Source organism: Grammomys surdaster, unplaced genomic scaffold (assembly GCF_004785775.1).
Source record: "Grammomys surdaster isolate TR1022 unplaced genomic scaffold, NIH_TR_1.0 125621, whole genome shotgun sequence".
Classification (NCBI taxonomy): Eukaryota; Metazoa; Chordata; class Mammalia; order Rodentia; family Muridae; genus Grammomys; species Grammomys surdaster.
In genome coordinates, this window is record NW_021620462.1 from 966,371 (window position 1) to 988,827 (window position 22,457).

Below are 22,457 nucleotides of genomic sequence, written 5' to 3' on the forward strand. Positions count from 1 at the left end.
GAATTCAAGGTGTATTCATACGGAGTGACTGGTGGAAGAATGGATTTGGTCAATGCCAATCACTGTGCTTATATCTCAAAAAACAATGAAGCACATGGTGGGATTTTAAAAAGTAGAGCATGCTGGGCGGTGGTGGTACACACCTTTAATCCCAGCCCTTGGGAGGCAGAGAAGTCTCTGTGCGTTCAAGGCCAGCTTGGTCTACAAAGAGTTCCAGGACAGTCAGAGCTACATACAGAGAAAAAAACAAAACCAAAACCAAACAAGAGCATGGAACAGCCCCCCTTCTGTCCATTTGAAGCACAGAGGACACTGAGTGCTGTTTCTTGGGACTTAACATGTGCAGCATACAGCAGAGGCAGCATCAGTCTGGGAGGCCCCTGTGTGGGGTGGGGACAGAATTGTCCTAGCATGCTAGAAGCCGAGAAGACTGATGTCTCTCTCCAACATGTTTCAAGCATGAAACAGAAGAGGATGTTTTGTACTGTGGGGCTCTAGTAGGCTTTCTTGAACAAGGCATGGAGGAAAAAAAAATCAAGATTTGACAGCATCAAATTAGATATCAAGAAGTCTGTGGATGGTGAAACTGGGTAAACAAAGAACTGAGAACAGTGATGACATATGACAAAGGATCTCACCCTGCGATATAGAAGAAGCTCATATAAATCCATACAAAAAAGACAAGACAACCCAACAGAAAAATAGGCAAAGGCTGTGGTCAATTGATCCACAGGGAAAGGCACACCAGGAACCAGGGAGATTGAAAGGGGGTCAAGGTGAAGGGTCAGCAGCCCCAAGCAGAGACAGCCAGGAGTCAGAGAGGTGGCAGGAGATGGCTGGAGAGAGATGACAGGGACAGCAGGGGAGGGCTGCCTGCAGGGAGTGCAGCTGAATGGGTGGTAAGGGTGGGGCAGGGAAACCATGACCAGTCTGGGTTCTCAGGCTCTGGACAGCTGGGGGCCAGGTTCACACCAAAGGGGATGGACACTGACAACTGGCATAGCGACACCCTTTTCCCATTGCTGGCCTTTGAGGTGTGTATTAGAGAGGGGCTCTGAGCCCAAAAGGTGGCTATGCCCCACCCCCCACATACATACTAGGTCCTCAGTGTGGTCAGGTTTGGTCCAGCTTCCTTGCTTGGGGGAGGGGCATAGAGCAAAGGTGATTTTTGAATCCTGAAGTGACGGTGGTGGTACGCGCCTTTAATCCCAGCATTTGGGAGGCAGAGGCAGGCAGATTTCTGAGTTCGAGGCCAGCCTGGTCTACAGAGTGACCAGGACAGCCAGGGCTACACCGAGAAACCCTGTATCGAAAAAAACTAAATAAATAAATAAATAAATAAATAAATACATAAATAAATACATAAATAAAAGAATCCTGAAGTGAGGCCAGAGAGGCAAAGATGCCTAAAGTGGACACAGTCTCCAGTGCTTCTGGGAACCCAGAGAACCCTTTCTCCCAACCTAGGAATAATCCATCCCAGTGAGATCCATCATTTTGAGGGGTATTCTAGGGCCCTGTGTAGCCTGTGGCTATGGTCATTGCTGGGGCTAGTCCTGGTCTCATTCTCTCTCCTAGTTTTTGGATCCTGCCAGGGTTGGGGTATAATGGGATAGGAGTAACTGGTCCTCCAGCATTTCTGTTCTCCTCCACAGTACTTCTGGCTGCTGGTCCTGTCTCGAGGGCTAGTAGGTATTGGTGAAGCCAGCTACTCCACCATAGCACCCACTATCATCGGCGACTTGTTTACCAAGAACACACGCACACTGATGCTATCAGTCTTCTATTTTGCCATCCCCCTGGGCAGGTAAGTGTGGACTGACACGATTAGTGGGAAGAGCACCAAAGTCCCTTAGAATTCACTAACCCTGCTTTAAGCAGACATGGAAGCTGGCAGCTGTAGAGGACTCCTGGACCCGCTCTTCCACAGGCTGGCTGGGTGGGAGGAAAGCATGAACTTCCCACTCAGCCTAGCTGCTGGGTCTGACATGTGTCTATCTCATCTGCAGTGGCCTGGGCTATATCACAGGTTCCAGCGTGAAGCAGGCAGCCGGAGACTGGCATTGGGCCCTGCGGGTAAGGCCTAGGTCCCCTCCTGTGTAGCTCCTTACTCTAGTCTTCTCCTCCAGAGAACAGCCCTGCCCAGAGGCCAGGCTTTAACCTTTAGGCTTCCTCCCTCACTAGCCTGGGCTCTCGGTCTTAGGTCAGTTCAGGCTGAAGTATCGGGAGAGTTATACAGTCCTGTCATCCACAGGGCCTTAGCCCAGGGTTGGAACCCTCCCCCTCAACCCCCAGGAGTTGGAGAGAATGAGGATTCTCTCACCATGTCAGGAAATTCCAGGTCCACAGCACAGCTTCCTGCTTCCAGTGCTGGCTCTGTTCTAGGGCGAGGTTGGGATAGGACCTCTGTGTGGGGGCCCTTAGGGTCTGGAGCCACTTCCTGTTCTGTTGGAGGGTTGGGGCAAGTCACCAAGGCCCCAGGACAGTGCAATCGGAGGAAACAGAGATCCCCCGTCTCTCAGAGGAGCGGAAGCTCAAGACAAAGTGTTTTTTCCTCAAAAGCAGGAAGGAAGCAGCCACCGTGGAATTTCATAATGGGGAGAGGGGTTAGCCATAGGATGGGGCGGGATTGTATGCAGAAGAGTTCTCCAGCCTACAGGGAATCAAGCTTTTCTTTTCTCCTGGGCTGTGTAGAGAGAGGCTTGGGGGTTTCATTCTTAATGTGGGGCTGGACACAGGGAAGACCCATAGGGCCTGTAAAGAACAGGTCACCTGTCTGGTCAGTCCCTCCCTAACGTCACTATTTGAGGGACACACCTTGGAACATTCGTACCTACCCCAGGGATTAGGCAGATGGGTATATGGCTCTCTACGCCTACAGATGAATTCTTCCACTCAAAGATGTCACTCCCTACGCTTTTCATCTGCCTGCCTTTCTCTCCATATTGCCCATCTACCCATTCACTTACTTGTCCGTCCATCCATGCATGAGTGTGTCTATCTATCCATCTGTTTAGCCACCTCTCCCTCACTCACCTCCTTCCTTCTTCCTCTTTTTCTTCTTCTTCCTCTTCCTCCTTCTCCTCCTCCTCTTCTTCCTCCTTCTCCTCTTTTTTCCTCCTCCTTCCCTCCATCCCTGAAATCAATCTTCCCTTGAACTCATTTTCCTGTCCTGCCTTTGGTCTGGACTGTCCACTTTGAGCCCCCTAACATTTTCCCTGGCCTCATCCCCAGAGGCTTTGCTCAGCCGTTCTGTTACTCGGCAGGGCAGATATTATTAGCCTAGGAAAATGGCCTGGATTCCAGGTAAGTTGCCTGGGCCCTCCTATGCAGCATAAACAGCATTCAATCTTCACATCTCCCATCCTACCAGGTTTCCCCCGTCCTGGGCATGATCACAGGAACACTCATCCTCATCTTGGTCCCAGCCACTAAGAGAGGCCATGCTGATCAACTTGGGGGGCAGCTCAAAGCACGGACCTCCTGGCTCCGAGACATGAAGGCCCTGATCCGAAAGTGAGTGCTACCATGCATGGTGTGGTGGGAGGAGGTGTGGCTAGAGCCTAGAGCGTGCCCACCAACCCTCACCTGCCATCAACACTGCCTGTCTGCCTGTAGTGCTGAATGCCATTTTGGCCTGAGGTTATTGTTCCTGCGTCCTGAACCCTCAGCTGGGCCTGAGAAAGCATTTCTGTCTGGGGTGGGAGCAGGTAGCTGGCTGTAGGAGAAGAGGCTACCTCCTGGGTCTGGTGTAAGGGCTACCTGCTGCTCTAGCTCAGTTTCCCTCCCTGGATTCTCCCCAGCCGCAGTTATGTCTTCTCCTCCCTGGCCACGTCCGCTGTGTCCTTCGCCACAGGGGCCCTGGGCATGTGGATTCCCCTCTATCTTCACCGTGCTCAAGTTGTACAAAAGACAGCAGAGACTTGCAACAGCCCGCCCTGTGGAGCCAAAGACAGGTAAAGCCTGGACCCAAGAGACGGATGCCTCTGTCTCACCCTTGGCCTTGATCAAATCACGCTCTACTGTCTTTTGTCCCCACAGCCTCATCTTTGGGGCCATTACCTGCTTTACTGGCTTCCTGGGCGTAGTCACAGGCGCGGGAGCCACTCGTTGGTGTCGCCTGCGGACTCAACGTGCTGACCCATTGGTGTGTGCCGTGGGCATGCTGGGATCAGCCATCTTCATCTGCCTCATCTTTGTGGCTGCCAAGACTAGCATTGTGGGCGCTTATGTGAGTCCACAGAAGGTTGGGGGAGATGGGCTAGAGGTGCAGTCTGACTTGCTGGATCCTCTGTCCCCATAGGGAGGGTCCTGTGTCCCTGCCCTGTGCCCTTCATGGTTGCTTTCTTCTCTGTGAATAGATCTGCATTTTTGTTGGAGAGACACTGCTGTTTTCTAATTGGGCCATCACTGCAGACATCCTCATGGTAAGCCAGGAAGGCCACAGTCACCATGTGCTGACTGACTCAGGCTTCTATCTTTCATTGGGGTAACTTGAAAGGGTGGGTGCAGAGTAAGCAGCACTTGTTGGTGGGAGAGGTGAATCCAGAGGCAGGGAGGGGATCAGAGATATATAGGGGTCAGATCTGGGAGAGGCCTAGAAACAGAATTGAGCAGGTAGATATTGAGGTGCAGGGCAGGGTTGTCTCCAGTCTCAGGTTTGTGGCTAGGAGGCTGGTAGTGCCAGGCTGGCACTGAAGTGGTGCTGCCTGCCAGGACTCCTCCCCCAGCAGTTGAGTGTCCTTGCATTCTGCTTTGCCAGCTCAGGCTGGGTCCTAGCCTGGGTCCCAGGCGTGCCTGCCGAGTGCCTGCGGCTGGCTGGACAGACAGAGGCTGTCTTTACGGGTCCAACAATGGCCTCCAGACCAGCAGGCCAGGAACAAAGGGCTGTCTGAGCAGCCTGCTCAGACTTGTGTTCCTGGGTGGGGACAGGAGGAACAGGGGAGGGGCTGTGGGCCTAGTGACTTGTAGCTCTGAGTGAAATGGGGGGTGGGGATGTCAGGATCGAGTGTGACTCCTGCCCGTGGTCCTTCAGGAACCTCTAGATGGGGGTCAAGAGACTACAAAGGACTGGAGATGGAGTGGGAGAGGTGTGGGGCCGGGGAATAAACACCCCCGGCATGCTTAGGGGCTGGTGCTCAGGCCAGGAGGCCAGAGTCTGGGGGCCTTTGTAGTCCCTCCCTTTCAGGAAGCCTGCCGTGTGCCACTCTATGCTTGCCCACATACTTATGTCCTCCACCAGTGCCTCTGCTTCCTACCCATTTACATGCCATGTAGATTTGGTGGGGAGGACTCGGCTACATTCCTCACCAAGGGGATGGGCAGGAACAAGGGCAGGGACAGGTCACTACATATCCCCTGAGTGAAGGGCAGGGACGGGTCACTACATATCCCCTGAGTGAAAAGAGTGGCAAGACTGAATCAGGTGTCTTTGGTGCTCGGCAGCATGCCCTTCCCTGACAACCCCTCCCCATCAGTCCCCTGAGAACTGTTGGCAGGGTCTGGGTCCCAGGGAAATCATGTCCCAGTTTTACTAAGTGTCCCAGCTAAGTGACTAATTAAGTGGTGGAAATGGGGCCATGCAGTCTCCTTAGATCCAGATCCCTACCTGTCTCGTCGACACCACAGTGTACTTTGAGGGTGCTGGCTGCTGCCCCTGTACACAATGATAGGTGTCATGGAGTCTCCGGTCAGATACAGTCAGGGCCTATTCTGTCTAGCTCAGGACAACCTAGGGCCTAGAGGTTCTCAGCCTCCGGTGTCAGGGTGCTTGAGTTCAAGTAGAGGCTCTTTGGGGTAGGATTCTAGTTCATATCCTCTCCCTCTCCACCTCAGCCAGGCTCATCCTTGCTGTGTCCTCAAGGAAAGGAACCAAGACAGGTATTTAGCTTACAGAAAGGAAGGGCAGGAAGCCTAGAAGCTGGAACTCTGTCCAGAAGTTTCACAACTCCACATGTGAGCCCTCAGAAATGAAGGTTCTCTCCAGGAGCATAGCAACCTGAGGTCAGCCTGGGTTAAGTAGGAAGGCCCTATCTTTAAACAGGGAAGAAAAGAAAAAGTACCTTCAGGCCTTTTAACTCAGCTCCTCCGTGCTCCGAGAGCTCTGACCTGAAGATCTATCCCAACTGATACCCAGGTGAAGCTCCGTGGCTGAATGTGGTAGGGAGGCAAGGTGCAGACTCCATCGCTGAGGGTGAGCAGCCAAGCCTACATGGTGGGCAGGGAAGTGCAGGGCTAGGTGGGAGGAGTGAAGATACCAGGACGGGAAGCTGAGGCTGTGGGGGTTTCATAGTGTCCCAGCCACAGAGATGAGCCTCGCACATGGACCTTCTAGCACTGACCTGCCCTTTCCCCTGCAGTACGTGGTCATCCCCACTCGACGAGCCACTGCTGTGGCCTTGCAGAGCTTCACTTCCCATCTTCTGGGGGATGCTGGAAGCCCCTACCTCATTGGCTTTGTGAGTGTCTGGGGGTGGGGCTTGCCTGGTGTGGGGCACAGAAGATAGTCCTGTCCTGACACCCATACCCCAATCTCCACAGATCTCGGACCTAATCCGCCAGAGCACCAAGGACTCCCCGCTCTGGGAGTTTCTGAGCCTGGGCTATGCCCTCATGCTGTGCCCTTTTGTCGTGGTCCTGGGTGGCATGTTCTTCCTTGCCACTGCTCTCTTCTTCCTCAGCGACCGCGCCAAGGCTGAGCAGCAGTGAGTAGGGTTGGGGTGGGCATGCTGTGAAGCAGGGACTGACAGCTTTTACCCTAGTGTGGAGGAGGTAGTGAGTTACTTTGTACCTCTAGGGCTAGGTGACCTGCTGGAGGCCAGGGCCAGCTCTAGAACACTTGGCTCCAAGTCTTCCCATGCTAGTATGTTGTAGGCCCACCCCACTGTGGCCCAGTCTAGTAGATGCCAGGCTCTTTTGTGAGTTCTAGACATGGGCTTTTCGCTGGACTTTCTCTCAGGGTTTTAGAGATGGGAGACCCATCCCCTTCTCTCACTTTCTGACTTCTTTCTCCTCTTTTCTCTATTCCTTTCTCTCTCTTCTCCCTACCCCTGGGCCTTCCCACCTCCCCCTGGGGCTGACGAGGTCCCTGCCCAGCGCCTCCGGTCTACCGGCCCCAGTGATTCGATGTGCCAGAGCCGTGCCTGGGCCCAGTCCCCGCTGATGTGCCACCCTGACCCCCGCCCGTCTCTCCCTCAGGGTGAACCAGCTGGTGATACCGCCTGCATCCGTGAAAGTCTGAGGTGGTGAGTGCAGGCCAAGAAACTCCTGTGGGAGGAGTGGCCCTGAAGGAACAGGGAACAAAACACCTTCCAAACCATCTCCTCCCCTAGCACATCTCCTCTGCCTGGGTCTGCCCTCTTCCTCTGAAATGTTGACATGGAATCTGTGGATTTGTGGGAGCTGGTTTCTTCCAGTAAATCAGTGCCCTCCCCTCCCTGGAAGGGCCAGGAGCATAGGTCAGCACTGGAACTTGCCAGGTCCTGCTGTCCTCCTAAATCCTCCTAGATGTGTCGGGGGTAGCTCCCACTCTGGCCTTCCCAGTGGCCTAGCCCTTGGAAGCTTTAGCTTCCTGGTAATGTTAAACCAGGGTCAGGGCCCCAAGGTCATAGCAATGGTGAAAGCCGAGGAAACCAGCTTTGGAACAATTCCCAAAGCTCCACCTCTGACTCGACACCCTTCCCACAGGTGCCGCTGGGACAGCAACGAACTGCAGTTTAGATTGGGAGAGGTTCTCCAGCATCCTGGACCTGCAGGACGGTCCCAAAGTTTCCTGTGTGACTCACAGTTGGGTACCCACCCTCTTTGGCCTAGGATTGCCAGGACTGAGTGGCCCTATCTTCAAGAAGATGCTCCATCCTCAGTTAACATGGAAGGCTGTGTGTGCTGGAATCACTCAGTTGGACACAACTCCAGCCCTGGTTGGGGGCTGAAAGGACAAGATAGAAGCCACCCTGCAGAGGGTATCTGGGGAGATTCTGGCTTGCCCTTAGCTCATGTGATCTTGAGGGAGCCACTATCCTCCCTAGACAGTGGAACCAAGGAGCTGGAGCTTCCTCCCTTGTGTGCCATGCAAGGCACCCTCCACAGCTTTGAAGAAACAGGTCCTGGGCTATACACAGAGGACATGGCTCAGGTTTCAGGACCTCCATTCCGGTTCTGAGGTCCGCTAAAGGCCCTGGTGTATGGGAACCATTTCCCCACTCTTAGGCTCTAACCTTGGGAACAGCAAATTCAGCCTGGCACATGTAGCTGAGTACCCACTTCTGGGTGTCCATGGCTGGGACAGTTTCCCAGGAGGATACTGTCTCTGCTGTCTTCAGCTAGTTCTTTGCCTGGAGGTTTTTCTCAGGTGGAACCACCCCCTTAAAGGAAGCTGCAGCACTAGAGGGTGAAGGCCCTGTGGTAGGCTGACAATTGGACAACCATTTTTCCTCACCCTAGCCCTCCAAATCCTACAGTCCCCTGGAAGCCACCTCCTCCTACAGGATGACCCTTTCCAATGAGGGGCCAGATAGGATGCTAAAGGATTTACCCAGCTGTCCACACTACTTTTTGGCCTAGGGTATGAAACTGCTGGAGATTTCCCACCAGTGCCTGTAGGTATCATACCCCAACTGACTCTCTTGGGGCCAGGCCTTCACCCCAGCCTTTGATCACACTATCCCCACACATATAAACCCCTCACTCCCCTGCAGCCACCTTAGTCACCTTTGGGCACTTATCCCCAGCTTTACACTCCTTGCACGCTGTAAACAAGGTGGCTCTGGTTCTGGGGTACCATTGTAACTTACGAGAAACTTCCTGAACCAGCTTGGACAACAGTCCCTGTGGCTGTATCCCATTTGCTGTGGCTTCAGTGGTGTTAGTGGTAACTGCCCAACCAAGCTCTGGGGCACTCTGGGGGTTTGGACGTGGGTTTGCAGAGGGTGCTATCCCTAAAGACCAGCCTGGCTCCCACCCTAACCCCAGCAGGGGCCCTAGCAATGTTTTCTTGTTGTACAAGAACCAGGTCCAAGTGTTGCCTCCTCTTCCTTCCGGAAGCTGAACTGCTCCTTTATTTTTTAGAGCTGCTGATTGTGAATCTCAAAGTCTTAAGAGAGAGAAGCCAAATATATATTCCTCTTGTAAATGAAGAAATAAACCTATTTAAATGTTTTGGTGGCTCTCCAGTGGAACAACCTGGGGAGGGGCAGGACTGTAGCACATGGGCCCCATCCCTGGAAAGTTGATAAAAGACCCACTCCTCAAAGTCAGAGACTGGTGTTATATATCATGGCTTGTTTATTAAAATATTGGTGAAAAAATAGGAGTCTCTAGGGCTGCTGCAGGCAGGGAAACAGCACACACACACTCAAGGTGTCTGCACTCTCCTCCTGACCGCTCTCCTTTTCCTGACCCCACTCTGTAACAGGCTGGGACTCCTGCTCACCAGAGACAGCCGTGCCCTTTTCTTTGGCAGGGCAGACTGGGGGGACTTTTTTATGACCTCCTTTGTGCTGAGAGTCTTCTGATGTTGTTTTTTGCTCTCAGGCTCTATAGGGGACACAGGAGTGGCTCCGTTTACTTGTGACAGCTTCTCTTTTTTCTTTTGCAGTTTTGGGGTCTTGGCAGGGGTGCTGGGGCTTAGAGTGGGGTTATTGGGAGCTGGACTCTTGGCTACTGTTATCCCATTCATCTGGGATGGGGTGCTGGCCTTCACCCTCTTCCTTTTCTTCTTGCCTGTGCTGGGGGGCTGGTCTTTACCAGTGGCAGCAGGCATGGCACCCTCTGTCACTGAATCCTGCTGGGATGCAGCATTCTTTTCTGGTGTGACGCCCTCAGATTTAAGTTTCTTTCGCTTCTTGGTCTCTGGCAAGAATCCCTTTTTCTTCCGCTTTGTGCTAATGGGGCTCTGGGTGTCACTAGGAACATCCTTGGCATTCTTCTTTTCTGACTTTGGACGCCTGTAAGGAAGAAGGATACAGAGTATTGAGTGTGAGTGTGCAGTATTGGTCAGAGGGAGGGTCCTTTTAGCCACATCCCCAATGCTGGTCCCTCTCCCAGAACATACTGGACTCCTAGCATCCTCATGGCCTGCCAGTAGAGATCGTAGAGGCGATTGGAGCCAGATGAGTGATTCCCCTGCTGCAGGCTTTGCTGCAGCCTCTGCTGCCTGCTCTGAAGCACCCCCAAGAAAGCAGTGAGGTCCACAGAGAGCTTCTGCAAGGGAAAGGCAGGCTGGAGTAGCAGTGGCAGCGACAAGGCCTCTCGCCACCATTCGGGTCTTTCCACTGGCTCCTGGGTCTTCTCCTAAGTCACTAGGTCCCTCAGTTGTAGAGGAAACAAGGGGCCCTAGCACTGTTTCCCTTTCCACAGCCAGGGGCCTGGGTCTCTGCTTCTGTAGTTCCTCAGTCACCTGCAGCGTGGTCCCAGACTAGGGAACCCAACTGCCCAGCCCGAGGCCCTTGCCCCTCTATTCTGAGCCTAGAAACCTGCCCTCATCTCTAGCTCCTCCCACTGATCACTACCATCTCTGTTTTCTTTCTGGCACACAGTGACACAGCCTCCCTCCCAATCTACCAGGTCCAGTAGCATTTAATCTCGTAAAAGGCTAGATTCCTCCCCTTGGAACCTCCATGTGGCTCCCAGGCCACACACCTCTGGTGATTTTCCCCCTGGAGGACTACTGTCAGAACCCTGAGACGCTGTCCATTCCACCCAGGGCACTGATTCTTGGGCAGCTGGCTTACCTCGTGATTGACTGTCCTGAAGAGAGTGTTCAGCAGCTCTAAGATGGATAGCTCCCTCTGGTGCTCCCCCTTGCTCTGTGCCTCTCCAAGAGTCTGCAGGGTCTACAGAGGAAGGCCAACACTAAGGCACTCCTGAAACTAGGCCAAGGCCTTTCTACATCCTACACATAACGGGGGGTGGGGTGGGGGGGGGAAGAGGAGGTTCATGGGTGGGGGGCTTCACAGCTGTTACCTGGGTGGCTTTTCCCAAGAGTTGGCTAATCAGCTGCTCCCACTCAGGATCCTCAAAACATACTCTCAGCTCCCGTGCAGACAAGGTCTTCTGGAGCAGCAGGCATGCCTGGGCCTGCATCAAGGAGAATGTAGTCAGCAGGAACCCCAGTATGTCAGGAACCCCACACAAACTTAGAGGAGCCTGCCTGTGCTAGGCCTACAATCATCAATTTCTCTAAGTGGGAAAAGGGCTACCAAGGCCTGGAGAGGCAGTGGTCCCAACTGGATAGAAGCAAGATCAACCTTGTGTTGATCTCCCTCTAGCCTGCCCGACAGCCCTGGCATCTAAGTTGACAAGGGATGACCTCTTGTGTAGGCCAGAGATAAAGTCTCAGCAAGCTGGAGGCCTTGGGCCAGACAGCAAGGTTCCTTCAGTTCCTCTGTGCCTATTGTGAGTTACAGCACGATCACAGACAAGGTCAGTTAATAAGCAGCTCCTCCTAGGCTTAAGTGAGAAGACTGTACATGTGTTTCTGACAAACCCTTACCTGATGTCGGGGCCGAGATGGGCCAGTCATATGCTGGACCAGGATGGGGAGCAGATTCTTAGAGATCACCTAGGGATTGGGGAAGGACAAGAGGCCATTAGCTGGTGACTGGGCTGGACAGAGTTCCCAATAGGCAGGCTGGCTCCTGTACTTACCGGGTATCGGGAGAAGAGGCTAAGGAACATGGGGACTGTGAGTGGGCTGTTACGCTTGGTCAGGAGAGATTCCAATGATGCTGAATACACCCGGGTCACAAAGTCCAAGTTCAAGCAACTAGCAGTCTGGTCCTGATGAAGAGAGCTGGGGTCAGACTGGGAGCAGGGAGAAGGCTGAGGGAGAGTCCTGGGCAACGGCTGGCCCTGGCTCACCTCTGAGTCCTTGGGCTCAGGCTCGGTGTCAGCTCCCTGTAAATTCTGACCATCTTGGTGCTTCTTTGTGGTGTTACCCTTGAGGACTCGCAGCAAGTACAGAGAGGCATTGAAGTAGTAAAGGGCGACAGAGGCATCAGCCTGGCTGCCAGCCTGCTGTACAAGCCTTTCCACCTGGGCATGCAGAGCCTCTGCACAGGGCTCCACCTCGTGGCAGTAGCGGCGGGCACGACACAGATGGTGCCTATGGGCAGGAAAGGCAAAGCTGGTCAAAAGGTGTTTCTCTACTTTGCTCTGTCATGCACAGTAAGAAGAGCAGTCCCATTGCATAGGTTAGGAAACCAACTTAGAGATAGATGGACAGAAACTTGATGCCTCTGAACTGCCCCACCTCTCCTATGTGTATGTCTTGTGGGATAGTGGCCTCTGACCTCTGTAAAGACAGATGAAGTTCTACATCCTCAGAGATGGGAACAGAGTGGGCTTGTCAGAATTCCCAACTATTCTAACACCGATGGCTGGGATGGGACCAGAGCTTGAGGACCCCTACTCTACTTGGGAGGCCCCTGTTCCCCGGGGTAACGCGTGTGCACTCACATGAAGATGCGGGCGGTCTTGTGCAGGAGGTCCTGCTCCTGCTTGGTGGAGCCTCTGCTGCGCATGCTGTGCTGGATCATGTTCAGCAGTGGTTCAAGCAGCTCCAGGATCAGGGGGTGCTCGGGCTGCTTGCTCACCAGCACCTCGATCAGGTCTAGTACCTGTGGCCAAAAGGCTGAGTAAGCCCATGCAGAACATGAGAGGCAAGAGCAGCTCAGGGCGCCTGGCAACTACCTGCACACTCACCCTGATCTGAAAGTCCCGTCGGAGCTTCTTCTCCTTCTCCAGCTTGTTTTTCTCCTCATGCCGGGCCTGGATACGCATCTTCTGCTCTGCAAATAGGCTGGCCAGGTTCTGGTCCAGGGCCATCATGGCCTCATCCCCAAGTTCCTCATCCTCATCCTCGTCCACTCCACCCTGAGGCAGAGAAGCACAGCCATCAGCCTACCCGTAAGTGGGTAGACAAACCCCCTAACCCCCTCTCCCCCCTGGGTCCTGCTCACCAGGGCATTCCCAGCTTGCAACACTTCCATCAGCTGTTGACGGAAGCCTGGGTCCACATCCTTATCACGGTCTTCCTCTCCACTTTCTTCCCCATCATCACTGTCCACGTCACTCTCTGAGTTCTTATTGTCTTCACCATCTGAGTCCTCATCCTATGGGTGGGAAGAGTTAAGACACCTTTTTGATGACACCATGACTCTCTTGCCACCTGCCCTACCTTGCACCCGATGGGTAAGTACCTCTCCATGCTTCAGCTGCTTCTCATCAGCATCATCAGTGACCACCACGTTGTCATCCTCATCCTCGTGTGTCTCAGGGTTGAGTACCTGAGGATAAGTCCCAGACCACCACTGTACTTGTTGCCCTGACTTCATACTCTCCTTAGGTCACCCCTGCAAGTCTCTTCTATGTTGGTCAAAGGCCCCCACCACCCCAGGGAGGAAAAGAGGAGTGTCCTTTGAAGAGGCTGTGGGGATGGCCTGGGGAGGGTGGCATGCAGCACTTTGATGCTGCAGAGGTATAGAAGATGAAGACGTCACACACTCCCACTACATCTCAGTGCACCCATCTTCTCATCTATTTCTCCAAAGGCCCCAACTCACAGCCAGGATCAGCTGCAGACCACGTGGAGTAAGGTGGGAACAAATATGACCAAATACACTCCGGACCACCTGGCGCATCAAGTTGCTGGGCTGAGCCAGCAAGGACAGCAAGATCTCCACCATCACCTCCACCCACACTGGCTCCGGGGAGGCTACAAGAGGGAAAGCAGATTGAGGCTTAACAGGATACAGATACCCTGGTTACCCAACCTGGGCAGGGGCAAGGACATACCTTTGGCTCTGGAGCGTGATCGGCGGGGATTCTGCTCCATGCTTTTCTTGATACAAGTCTGAATGTCTCCTAGAACATCACAGCTTTCTGCAGGGGACTATGGGAAGAACAAAGCAGATATCAGAGAGGAACTAAAACCAGAGTCCTTAGGTATGTCTGGCAGATCACCCATACCATTCAAAATGTGTACCCCAAGAGCCTTTTCACAACCTGTGTGTAGTAATGAGACTACAGAGCCTAAGTTCCCTAGGAACACCCAGGGCTACAGGACTAGCAAATCCCAACCCCACAATGTTGGGCTAACCTTGTATTCATTCACAAAATAAATCTGTTAGTTGATAAACAGAGAGGGACACAGTGTGATTCTAATGGCGATACCAATGGCAGAATGTGATATATTAGGAAGCTGGTAGGATATAGAGTCTTTGCTGGGAAACACTACTAGCTCCAGGCCTGACTGTCCCTTGCTTGGGGTTGGGGGAAGCCCCGAGTTACATATAAAGCACCTGGGCCCCACTTCTAAATGACAAGTGTCCTGTGTGTCAAACTTGCCTCCCTCCTGCAGGGAGAGCACTTTCAATCATTAAATCACATCTAGACGGGACTGTGGGACTATCAATCTCAGCCACTGGAGGTGTGGCCCAAAGCAAGGCTTCTGGTACCCACAAACACAGGGCAGGCCTCCAGGGAAAGCCCGGGACACTGGCCAGTGCTCATGTGAATGGAGTGGGTTTATTTTTCCCCCTGAGTTATAACTTTCATGCAGGACTGGGTTGGCTTAGGAAATCCAACTCCAACCTCCATGTCCCACTGCCCCCAAAGCCACTGAGTGGGGAGAGCCCCACAGTGCCTCAGAACTCCAGGTTCCACGCCTTTCTCTATAGACTACAATACCTTGAAGAGGTGGAGGCCCACCAGAAGCAGCAGGTGTTGGAAGGCAACGGCCCTGGTCTCTGAGGAGCGGGCCTCTAGTTCCTTCAGAGTACTCATCATCTGGTCCCAGGCCTGACGCTGCTGTGTTGTAAAGGGTGTCACATTGGTTACGTTGCGGTTATGGTTCAACAGCATATCTGCCAACTGCACCAGGCGGTAAGTCCAGGGCTTCTCATTTTCAGCCAGGTCTGGTGTCTGCCTGAACTTCACATTGAGGGTCTGCAGTAGGCTGGATAAGAGGAAGGAAGGATTCACAAGACAGCGGTAGCACACCCAACCTCCTCTGATGACCCTGGGGTTCAGCCCCACGCCCCAGGCCCACTGACCTTGTTCACAGCTCAGAAAAGAACACGCGTCCCCAGCTCCTGGGTAGCCCAGACCTACCTGAAGAAGGCACTGACAATGACCCCACGGTTGCGGTCATCCAAAGGGAAGGAGAAGTGCTGCTTTGTCTCTGGGATCTGGGGCGTAGCCTTCTTTGTCTTAAAGAAGGCATGGAAAAAGCAAAACCTGCAAGCAAACCAGTAGCAGCATGGCTAGACATCCCTCAGCTGTACCATGTAAGGGCCATTTCTCTAGTTTGACCCTCTGACCACAAGTAGGCCACCTGAGATCAAGTGGCGGAGCCAGAGCTGTACCTCTGGAGCCAACAGATGCTGGCTGTGGGCAAAGGCTTGCTACAGAATCCATAGATCAAGTCTGAACCTTTGGGGTCCCACAGCTGTACATGTTCCTGGTCTCTTTCCTTCATAGCATAATGTAACCCACAGATCCCTTATGCCTACTCTGTACTAACAACTTAACCTGAAGGCTTCTGGCTCTAGGGGAACCCAAACAAGAACCAGGGACCAGGCAAGGGGCCTAGTTTCATAGTCATGCCACCCACACGGAATGTCCCTCACACACCTGGCTATTTGCTCTACCACAGCGTCATCCTTCTCCAGGTGCAGGTGATCTACAAGGCTGACCAGGCGGTGGATAATCCACTTCCGGAGCCGGAACACAGTTCGCTCAGGCCTGGAAGCAGAAGTCACATATGTAACAATAGAAACAGGGTGCTCCTTTGCCCTGGGACCACCCGCACCCTGCCAATGTCCAGTCAGGAGACACCAAAGCCACCCCCAAAAGCTAACTTTCCTCCTCTCCTGCCTCTAGTTTGAAGTCATGCCATTCAAGGCTTTGGGCGCCTTAAAGCTCCTGACACTTGCTACTCACACATTCAATGAGGCGTCCTGAGTTCTCTTCTGGTTGGCAGTGCTGAAGTCAACCAAGGAGTCCAGGTCAGGCTGCAGGAACATGTCCCGTAACCAGGCCACATAGCTCTGCAGGGCTTCAGTATTCAAAAACCGTGTGACACGCCAGAAGGTAGGCATAACAGGGAGACCTTGATTGGTGATGGTTGTAAAGGCCACCATCATAGTAAACTGCCGCTTAGGGTCATCCTGGCACCCCTCTAGGAAAGTACCCACATATGTACTTATTTCTGGGATGAACTTGAACAGGTTTTGGGGCTGCAAGAGATGTGCATGAGATGAGCATGAGTTTGGGTTACCAGAGTGAAGAGCAGGTGCCACCACTTTTCTACCTTTCTCTCTGGAGATTAACCCCAGGGCTTCCCGACTCCTGTTACCCAGCAAGGCTGCGCCTAACTTTGGCACAGCTCCATCAAGGCCTATCCTTGACCCCTCAATTCACCCCCAGCACAGGATTATTCCCATTCTCCCTCCAAGATGGAGGACAAGATGTTTTCCTAGTTTGACACTGGCATGAAGGGAATGTAGGTTCAAGTCCTGATATACCAGTACCTACCCGTGCCATCACGTGGCTCAAAATCCACCTGCTTTCTGACAACCCTCTGTACAGGGACCCCACTAACACTGTCTTACAGGTGGTAGGCACAAAATGCAGAGCACACTGGGGTCAATAACCACTCCCTTCAATGTGACTCCCCAACAGTGTTCCAAAGAGATGGCTGGCTGAGGCTGCTGGTGAGTGGGCATCAGGACAAAAGGGTCTGATCACTACCAAACTGTTGTCAAGTCCTGCCACATTGCATCTCCAGAGGAAGAACCGCTGCCTGGCCCTGTGGGCGGCACTGAACCACATGGGAAGACAATGCCTACCTTAGAAATGACCATGTTCTCCCCAAAATGGCGGATCAAGTCTCCTCGCATCACCAACTGCAACTGCTCTTCTGACAGAAGCGGCAGAGATGCACCCAGTAGGCGGAAACACATGTAGCTAAGGAGGGTTGGGGCAGAGCCTGGTCAGAGGCCTTGTTCGTTCAGCCAGATTTCAGAACAGGTCCCACCCAGGCTGGAGGAAAGGGAGACCAGTGCCACACACACACACCTGGTTGTCCAAGACGGACTCTTCAGCAGGCCCCCCTCCAGAACCTCCTTCCAAAACAGTTCAAATTTGTTTTCCTTAAGTGCCAGGCGGAGCAGGTCCAGAGCCACGTCAGGCAGCTTATGCTCCTTCTTCACAGAGTTGGCTGCCACCTTCAGTATGTTCACCAGGCTAGAAGGCAAGGGAACGCAATAAACATTACCCAGAGGGGTAGAGTGCAGGACACCCCCGGTGAGAGCCCACTCAGTCTCCTCAAACCTGGGAATATTGTCCACTGAGAATAGATCAACCGAGCCGACCAGCGACTCAAGCGTTGCTGGCACCCTCTGCTGAGCCAGGAGGAAGAGCTCCAAGTACTTGGGAGAGCTGAGGACCACGTTCATGTCACCTTTGAGGACCTTTGGCAGGATCTCCTGGAACATGGACTCTGGGACCTGGAGTGGTGGCACAGGTGAAAAGGGTGGTTCTCCTGGCTTTGGTTTCTCCCTGTGTCTTGCTCTACCCATGGGCTTCTGATACCCCACCAGTCAGCCAACTTGCCAAGCATCAGACCTGTCAGAAAGCACTGTTCCTCCCAAACCCCAGCATCCTATTGATGGCTAACTGGCCTGAGGACTACATTTAAAATTATTCCTCTTTTTGTTTTGTATGTAACAGGACTAGCCTGTTTCATATACACAGAACCCTATGAGCAGAGCTGCAACTTGAATTCTGATCCGTCTCCATTTGTACCAAAAGGACAAATTGGGGATGAGCTAGTGGCAAATGATTCTAGATACAAACCTGCCTTGGTCTCCCAAGTAGAATAGTGCAGATCCAGGCTTGACTACTAAACAATGACAAATGTCCTCAGATTGCCTTCTACACATTCAGGCACTGACAAGCAGCAAGCACTGTTTCAGACCCACGCTATCCACACAAAAGCCACCAGAGAGGGTTATGGCATATCTGAAGTACCTAACTGAATGGAGATGTGCTACGACCCTGAAAGACATGCCAGATTTAAGATATTTGGTGACAGGGAAAAGAAAAAAAAAAGGCAAATAGCTCATTCTACCAGTTGCACGGTCAAACCATCTGTCCTAGTATTCCTGTGTGCTAACCTCAATCTTCTCAATGTTTCCCAAACCAGTGAGCATGATCTGTGACTCTCTACCTGGGAGAGGATGTCCACCAGAGCCTTTATTGGCTGCCCCTGTAAGTGGTTGTGGTGATGGGACAGGATCTTCAGCAATCTCACGGACTTCATCAGGGCCTCTTTGTCCTGGTATCCAGAGAGCAGAGGTGAAGAGCAGAGCATGATACTGTCTGTTCCCCTCCACCCCTAAAACAGTCCCTGTGCCCAAAGCTCCTACCTTAACTAGGCGGCCCGACTGAAAGAGGGCTAGCACTCCAAACAGGTTTGCAAACAGAGTGGGTCTCATCATTGCCTAGAAAGATTTCAAACACAGGTGAAGAGGGTCCCTCCCATAGCTGTCGGGGGCAGGTAGTCTGTCTGGAACTACACGCACCTTGTTCGCTGATTGTAGACTGTATTTTTCTTGTATCTGACTCAGGATGTCACATAATGAGATGTCTTCAAAAGACTGCAACAGCTGACAGCAAAACCAAAAAGAGCTCAGGAAGTGGCTCGGGGACATCAAAGCAGACCGTGTCAACTTCCCAGCTTCAACTTTCCCCAATACAATCTTGGCCACTCCTCCCATCCGTCACAAGTGCTACGGATAGTCTGATGTTTTCAAGACACCAAATCTTACATAGCTGAGCCCCACCTCCATCAAGGCTTCAGAAAGCCTAGACTGCTTCTGTAGCTCTTGGAAAAACCCATCTTACCCACAGATCCTATTCTGAGTTCCCTTGGGGCTGACTCTACGGGTTAGACTTCATTGCTTTTTGTTTGTACAAATTTCTATGGGGCCCGTCATCAGCTGCCTTCCTAACCTCAAAGCTCACTACTTCCAGTAACTGTAGTTAATACACGTGTAGCTGATAAACGTGTATCAGAAAGAAAACGTGTTCAACTCTCCCACCTGCCTGGACTTTGTTGTAGATAGGCCATGTTTCGGCACTTCCTCCCAACCATGTAATGATTCCTGCATCCCCTCTGAAGCCTCTCGGATTTGATTTCTCCTTACCCAGCAGCTGCGGTGACCCCTTCCCTTAGACTCTACTCTTTGCCCAGCGAGATTGTGCCCTTGCCAGACGCACTGCCTCACCTGTGCCAGCGCCAGACTGTAGCAGGGCCTAGCAGCTTCTCGGCCCACCCCAAGCCCAGTAATTAGGCGCTTCAGGGCATATTTCATCTCCGAATCCTACGGAACCAAGAACATTACTCGTGTTCAACAGTGATCTGAGGGGCCCACCCCTGCCCCCTTGCATCTAGAGTCGCGACTGGGCCCAGGCTCCTCCATCATACACTCGGCCTTGTGCGCAAGTACTCCAACAACTTCTCCGTGGCCCGAAGCCGCGTTTCCTGCTCCGGCTTGGCGATGTCCCAGAAGAAGTCCAAGAACTCGCGGCTGTGCTCCAACAGGCTGCGGCGGTCGCCTTGCGGCGCTTCTGCGGTAGACGCAGGCTCAGCTTTCGCGGGGCTCTTCATCTCCGCCATGCTGAACCAAACACGTGGGATCGGAAGACAGTCTCTTCCAGGTCAGGTCCCGGCGCGTGCGCACTGGGACGTCAGATTAGGGGCGGGGCCTAGCAGGTTGGGCGTGGACCGCGTAGGTCTCGCCTTTCCGGTGTGGTCGTGGGTGGGGCAGCTTCCTCTGCTCACGCCTGTGTAGAGGCTGCTGCTTTGGTCCCTTACGCTGGCGGAGCTTCTGACGACCGGCATTGCAAACAAATCGACGAAAGAGCCGTAGTATGGTCTCTTCCCAGACCCGGGTCTGCTGATCCGTTCTGAGACACTGGTGCAGCAGCTATTCCGCTTCTACTGTGTGCATCGGAATAACGCCGCGGCTTCTGTGGACTTCCTTTTTAGTGGGAAGAGATGATTAATGAACAAGAAGCCATATACATTTAAAACAATAATTATGAGGAAAATAAGGAATGTAGGGAGCAGCCGGGCAGTGGTGGCGCACGCCTTTAATCCCAGCACTTGGGAGGCAGAGGCAGGCAGATTTCTGAGTTCGAGGCCAGCCTGGTCTACAGAGTGAGATCCAGGACAGCCAGGGCTACACAGAGAAACCCTGTCTCGAAAAACCAAAAAAAAAAAACAAAAACAAAAACAAAAAACCCAGGAATGTAGGGAGCAGAGGGGGCCCTTTGAATGTTAAAATACGTGAAAACATCACCTGTTAAAAATTAAGGAGAAAGGGCTGGTGAGATGGCTCAGTGGTTAAGAGCACTGACTGCTCTTCCAGAGGTCATGAGTTCAAATCCCAGCAACCACATGGTGGCTCACAACCATCTGTAATGATATCTGATACCTTCTTGTAGGGTGTCTGAAGACAGCTACAGTGTACTTATATATAATAAATAAATTAAAAAAAAATTTAAAAAAAAAAAAAAGAAAAGAAAAAAAAAATTAAGGAGAAAATTCAATAGATCTAAGATACTATTTAAGAGACCATGACAAGACCGTAACACTTGGGCTGACAGCTGAGGAACAAGATGGGCTCAATTGTCCCCCAAGGCAAAAATCTAACAGCAGGCAAAAGAACAGGCCAAGGACATTTCTTCTACAAAGGCCGCTCATCTCTTAAGGGAATGAGGTCAGTAAGAGGAGGAGGAGGATCCAGGTGCTGGGAAGCAAGGTTGTATAAGACACGGGGCCAGCCTCAAGAATTCAGACTTTTTCTGTGTGTGTAGGGAAGGGTTTACATCTGATGTATCTTAGATCAGCTGAGCTGGCATGGCCTGTGGCTGTAAGTACAGAAACAGTGGATTGTGCTGGAGCCAGACCTTGGCTAATCTAGAACTGGTCGAGGTGGGTGAGGACCTGGATCAAAGGAGGTGATTAGCTAGAAAGGACCAGGCTGGAGGCTAAAATAGTGGAATAGATGGTGGAATCACTGCAATTTGGGATGTTTTGTTTGAGAGAGAAGTGGAGATGGTACAATCAAGAGTTCTGCTAGCTTGGGTTTGGGGAGACGTATGATAGTAGAACACCAGCCAAGCATGTCAATGAATTTGATCCCCAGCCCAACAAAACAAAAAACAATTAGCTGAACGTGTTGGTGGTCCTGTAATCCCAGTGCCTGGGCCAGCCTGGATTACATAGGGAGACTTTGCCTTAAAAAACAAAATTATAAGCCAGGCGGTGGTGGCGCACACCTTTAATCCCAGCACTTGGGAGGCAGAGGCAGGCGGATTTCTGAGTTCGAGAGTTCGAGGCTAGCCTGGTCTACACAGTGAGTTCCAGGACAGCCAGGGCTACACAGAGAAACCCTGTCTCGAAAAACAAAACAAAACAAAACAAAAAAAAAAGGCTCTGGCAGTAGCGGTACACGCCTTTAATCCTAGCACTTGGGAGGCAGAGGCAGGTGGATTTCTGAGTTTGAGGCCAGCCTGATCTACAGAGTGAGTTCCAGAACAGCCAGGGCTACTCAGAGAAACCCTGTCTTGAAAAACAAAAAAACAAACAAAAAAATAGAGACCAGGGATATGGCACATTGGTTAAAAGCACTTACTACTATTGCAGAGGATCTAGGTTCAGTTCCCAGCACCCATCAGTTACAGCCGCTCACATCCCAGTTACAGGGGATCCGAAGCCGTCTTCTGACAGAAGATGCATGTGGTACATGTACATATATGTAGTCAACACATGCACACACACGTTAGATAAAAGCAACTTTTTTAATTAAAAAAATTAAACCCGGGCTGGAGAGATGGCTCAGCGGTTAAGAGCACTGACTGCTCTTCAAGAGGTCCTGAGTTCAATTCCCAACAACCACATGGTGGCTCACAACCATCCGTAATGAGATCTGGTGTGTCTGAAGACAGCGACAGTGTACCCACACATATGAAATAAATAAATAAATCTTTAAAAAAAAAATTAAACCCTCAAAACCTTAAATCAGAACTGCCTTTTTCTTTTCTTGGTTTTTCGAGACAGGGTTTCTCTGAGTAGCCCTGGCTGTCCTGGAACTCACTGTGTAGACCAGGCTAGCCTTGAACTCTCGAACTCAGAAATCCGCCTGCCTCTGCCTCCCAAGTGCTGGGATTAAAGGCGTGCGCCACCACCACCCAGCAGAACTGCCTTTTTCTTTGTCGGGTAGGGGAAGTGCTACTGGATGTCCCTGGCCTTGACCTGAGGAACTATGTCTCAAGGATCGTATCCAAGAGATGGCAGGGAAGGTCAGGGTCAACCCGGTTCCAGCTCTTCAGTACCCAGGGGCTCCTCCTACTCATTTTCCCAGCCCTTCTCTGCTCTGCCATTT

At 52.2% G+C, this 22,457-nt stretch overlaps 2 protein-coding genes across 3 annotated transcripts in view; one reads left to right on the forward strand and one right to left on the reverse strand.

The window, feature by feature from the left end:
* Spns2 (sphingolipid transporter 2) overlaps window positions 1-9,156 on the forward strand; it is a 38,239-nt gene extending 29,083 nt beyond the window's left edge. Inside the window, exons 4-13 of one of the 2 annotated variants that reach the window (XM_028787245.1) lie at window positions 1,656-1,807; window positions 2,010-2,076; window positions 3,374-3,516; window positions 3,804-3,956; window positions 4,042-4,231; window positions 4,362-4,427; window positions 6,360-6,458; window positions 6,541-6,704; window positions 7,198-7,244; window positions 7,687-9,156. In XM_028787245.1, the coding sequence (XP_028643078.1) occupies window positions 1,656-1,807; window positions 2,010-2,076; window positions 3,374-3,516; window positions 3,804-3,956; window positions 4,042-4,231; window positions 4,362-4,427; window positions 6,360-6,458; window positions 6,541-6,704; window positions 7,198-7,240 (1,077 nt within the window). In that variant the 3' untranslated portion in view covers window positions 7,241-7,244; window positions 7,687-9,156. Of the gene's footprint in view, window positions 1-1,655; window positions 1,808-2,009; window positions 2,077-3,373; window positions 3,517-3,803; window positions 3,957-4,041; window positions 4,232-4,361; window positions 4,428-6,359; window positions 6,459-6,540; window positions 6,705-7,083; window positions 7,245-7,686 lie in introns of those variants that run through there. The other variant, XM_028787244.1, reaches the window with a different exon arrangement.
* A 103-nt stretch (window positions 9,157-9,259) lies between these two features.
* Mybbp1a (MYB binding protein 1a) lies at window positions 9,260-19,740 on the reverse strand. The gene is made up of 25 exons (XM_028787243.1): window positions 19,493-19,740; window positions 19,293-19,388; window positions 18,588-18,671; window positions 18,432-18,506; window positions 18,233-18,340; window positions 17,335-17,510; window positions 17,080-17,247; window positions 16,851-16,968; window positions 15,943-16,238; window positions 15,634-15,744; window positions 15,112-15,237; window positions 14,689-14,956; window positions 13,795-13,891; window positions 13,563-13,714; window positions 13,200-13,286; window positions 12,960-13,112; window positions 12,703-12,873; window positions 12,457-12,617; window positions 11,860-12,103; window positions 11,647-11,778; window positions 11,492-11,560; window positions 10,963-11,076; window positions 10,731-10,832; window positions 10,052-10,200; window positions 9,260-9,944 (listed from the first exon to the last, which is right to left on the reverse strand). The coding sequence occupies exons 1-25, from the start codon at window positions 19,682-19,684 to the stop codon at window positions 9,353-9,355; spliced, it is 4,041 nt and encodes a 1,346-aa protein (XP_028643076.1). The 5' UTR covers window positions 19,685-19,740; the 3' UTR covers window positions 9,260-9,352.
* Window positions 19,741-22,457: the final 2,717 nt, after the last annotated feature.

Bases quoted from the DNA above. Each gene is read 5' to 3' on its own strand.
- Mybbp1a (XM_028787243.1), bottom strand. From the start codon at position 19,684: ATGGCGGAGATGAAGAGCCCCGCGAAAGCTGAGCCTGCGTCTACCGCA. The intron at 13,287-13,562 runs GTGAGTTGGGGC...ACTTATCCTCAG, and splicing joins GTCTGCAGCTGATCCTGGCT to GTACTCAACCCTGAGACACA. The intron at 9,945-10,051 runs GTATGTTCTGGG...TCTTCCTTACAG, and splicing joins ATGAGGATGCTAGGAGTCCA to GCGTCCAAAGTCAGAAAAGA.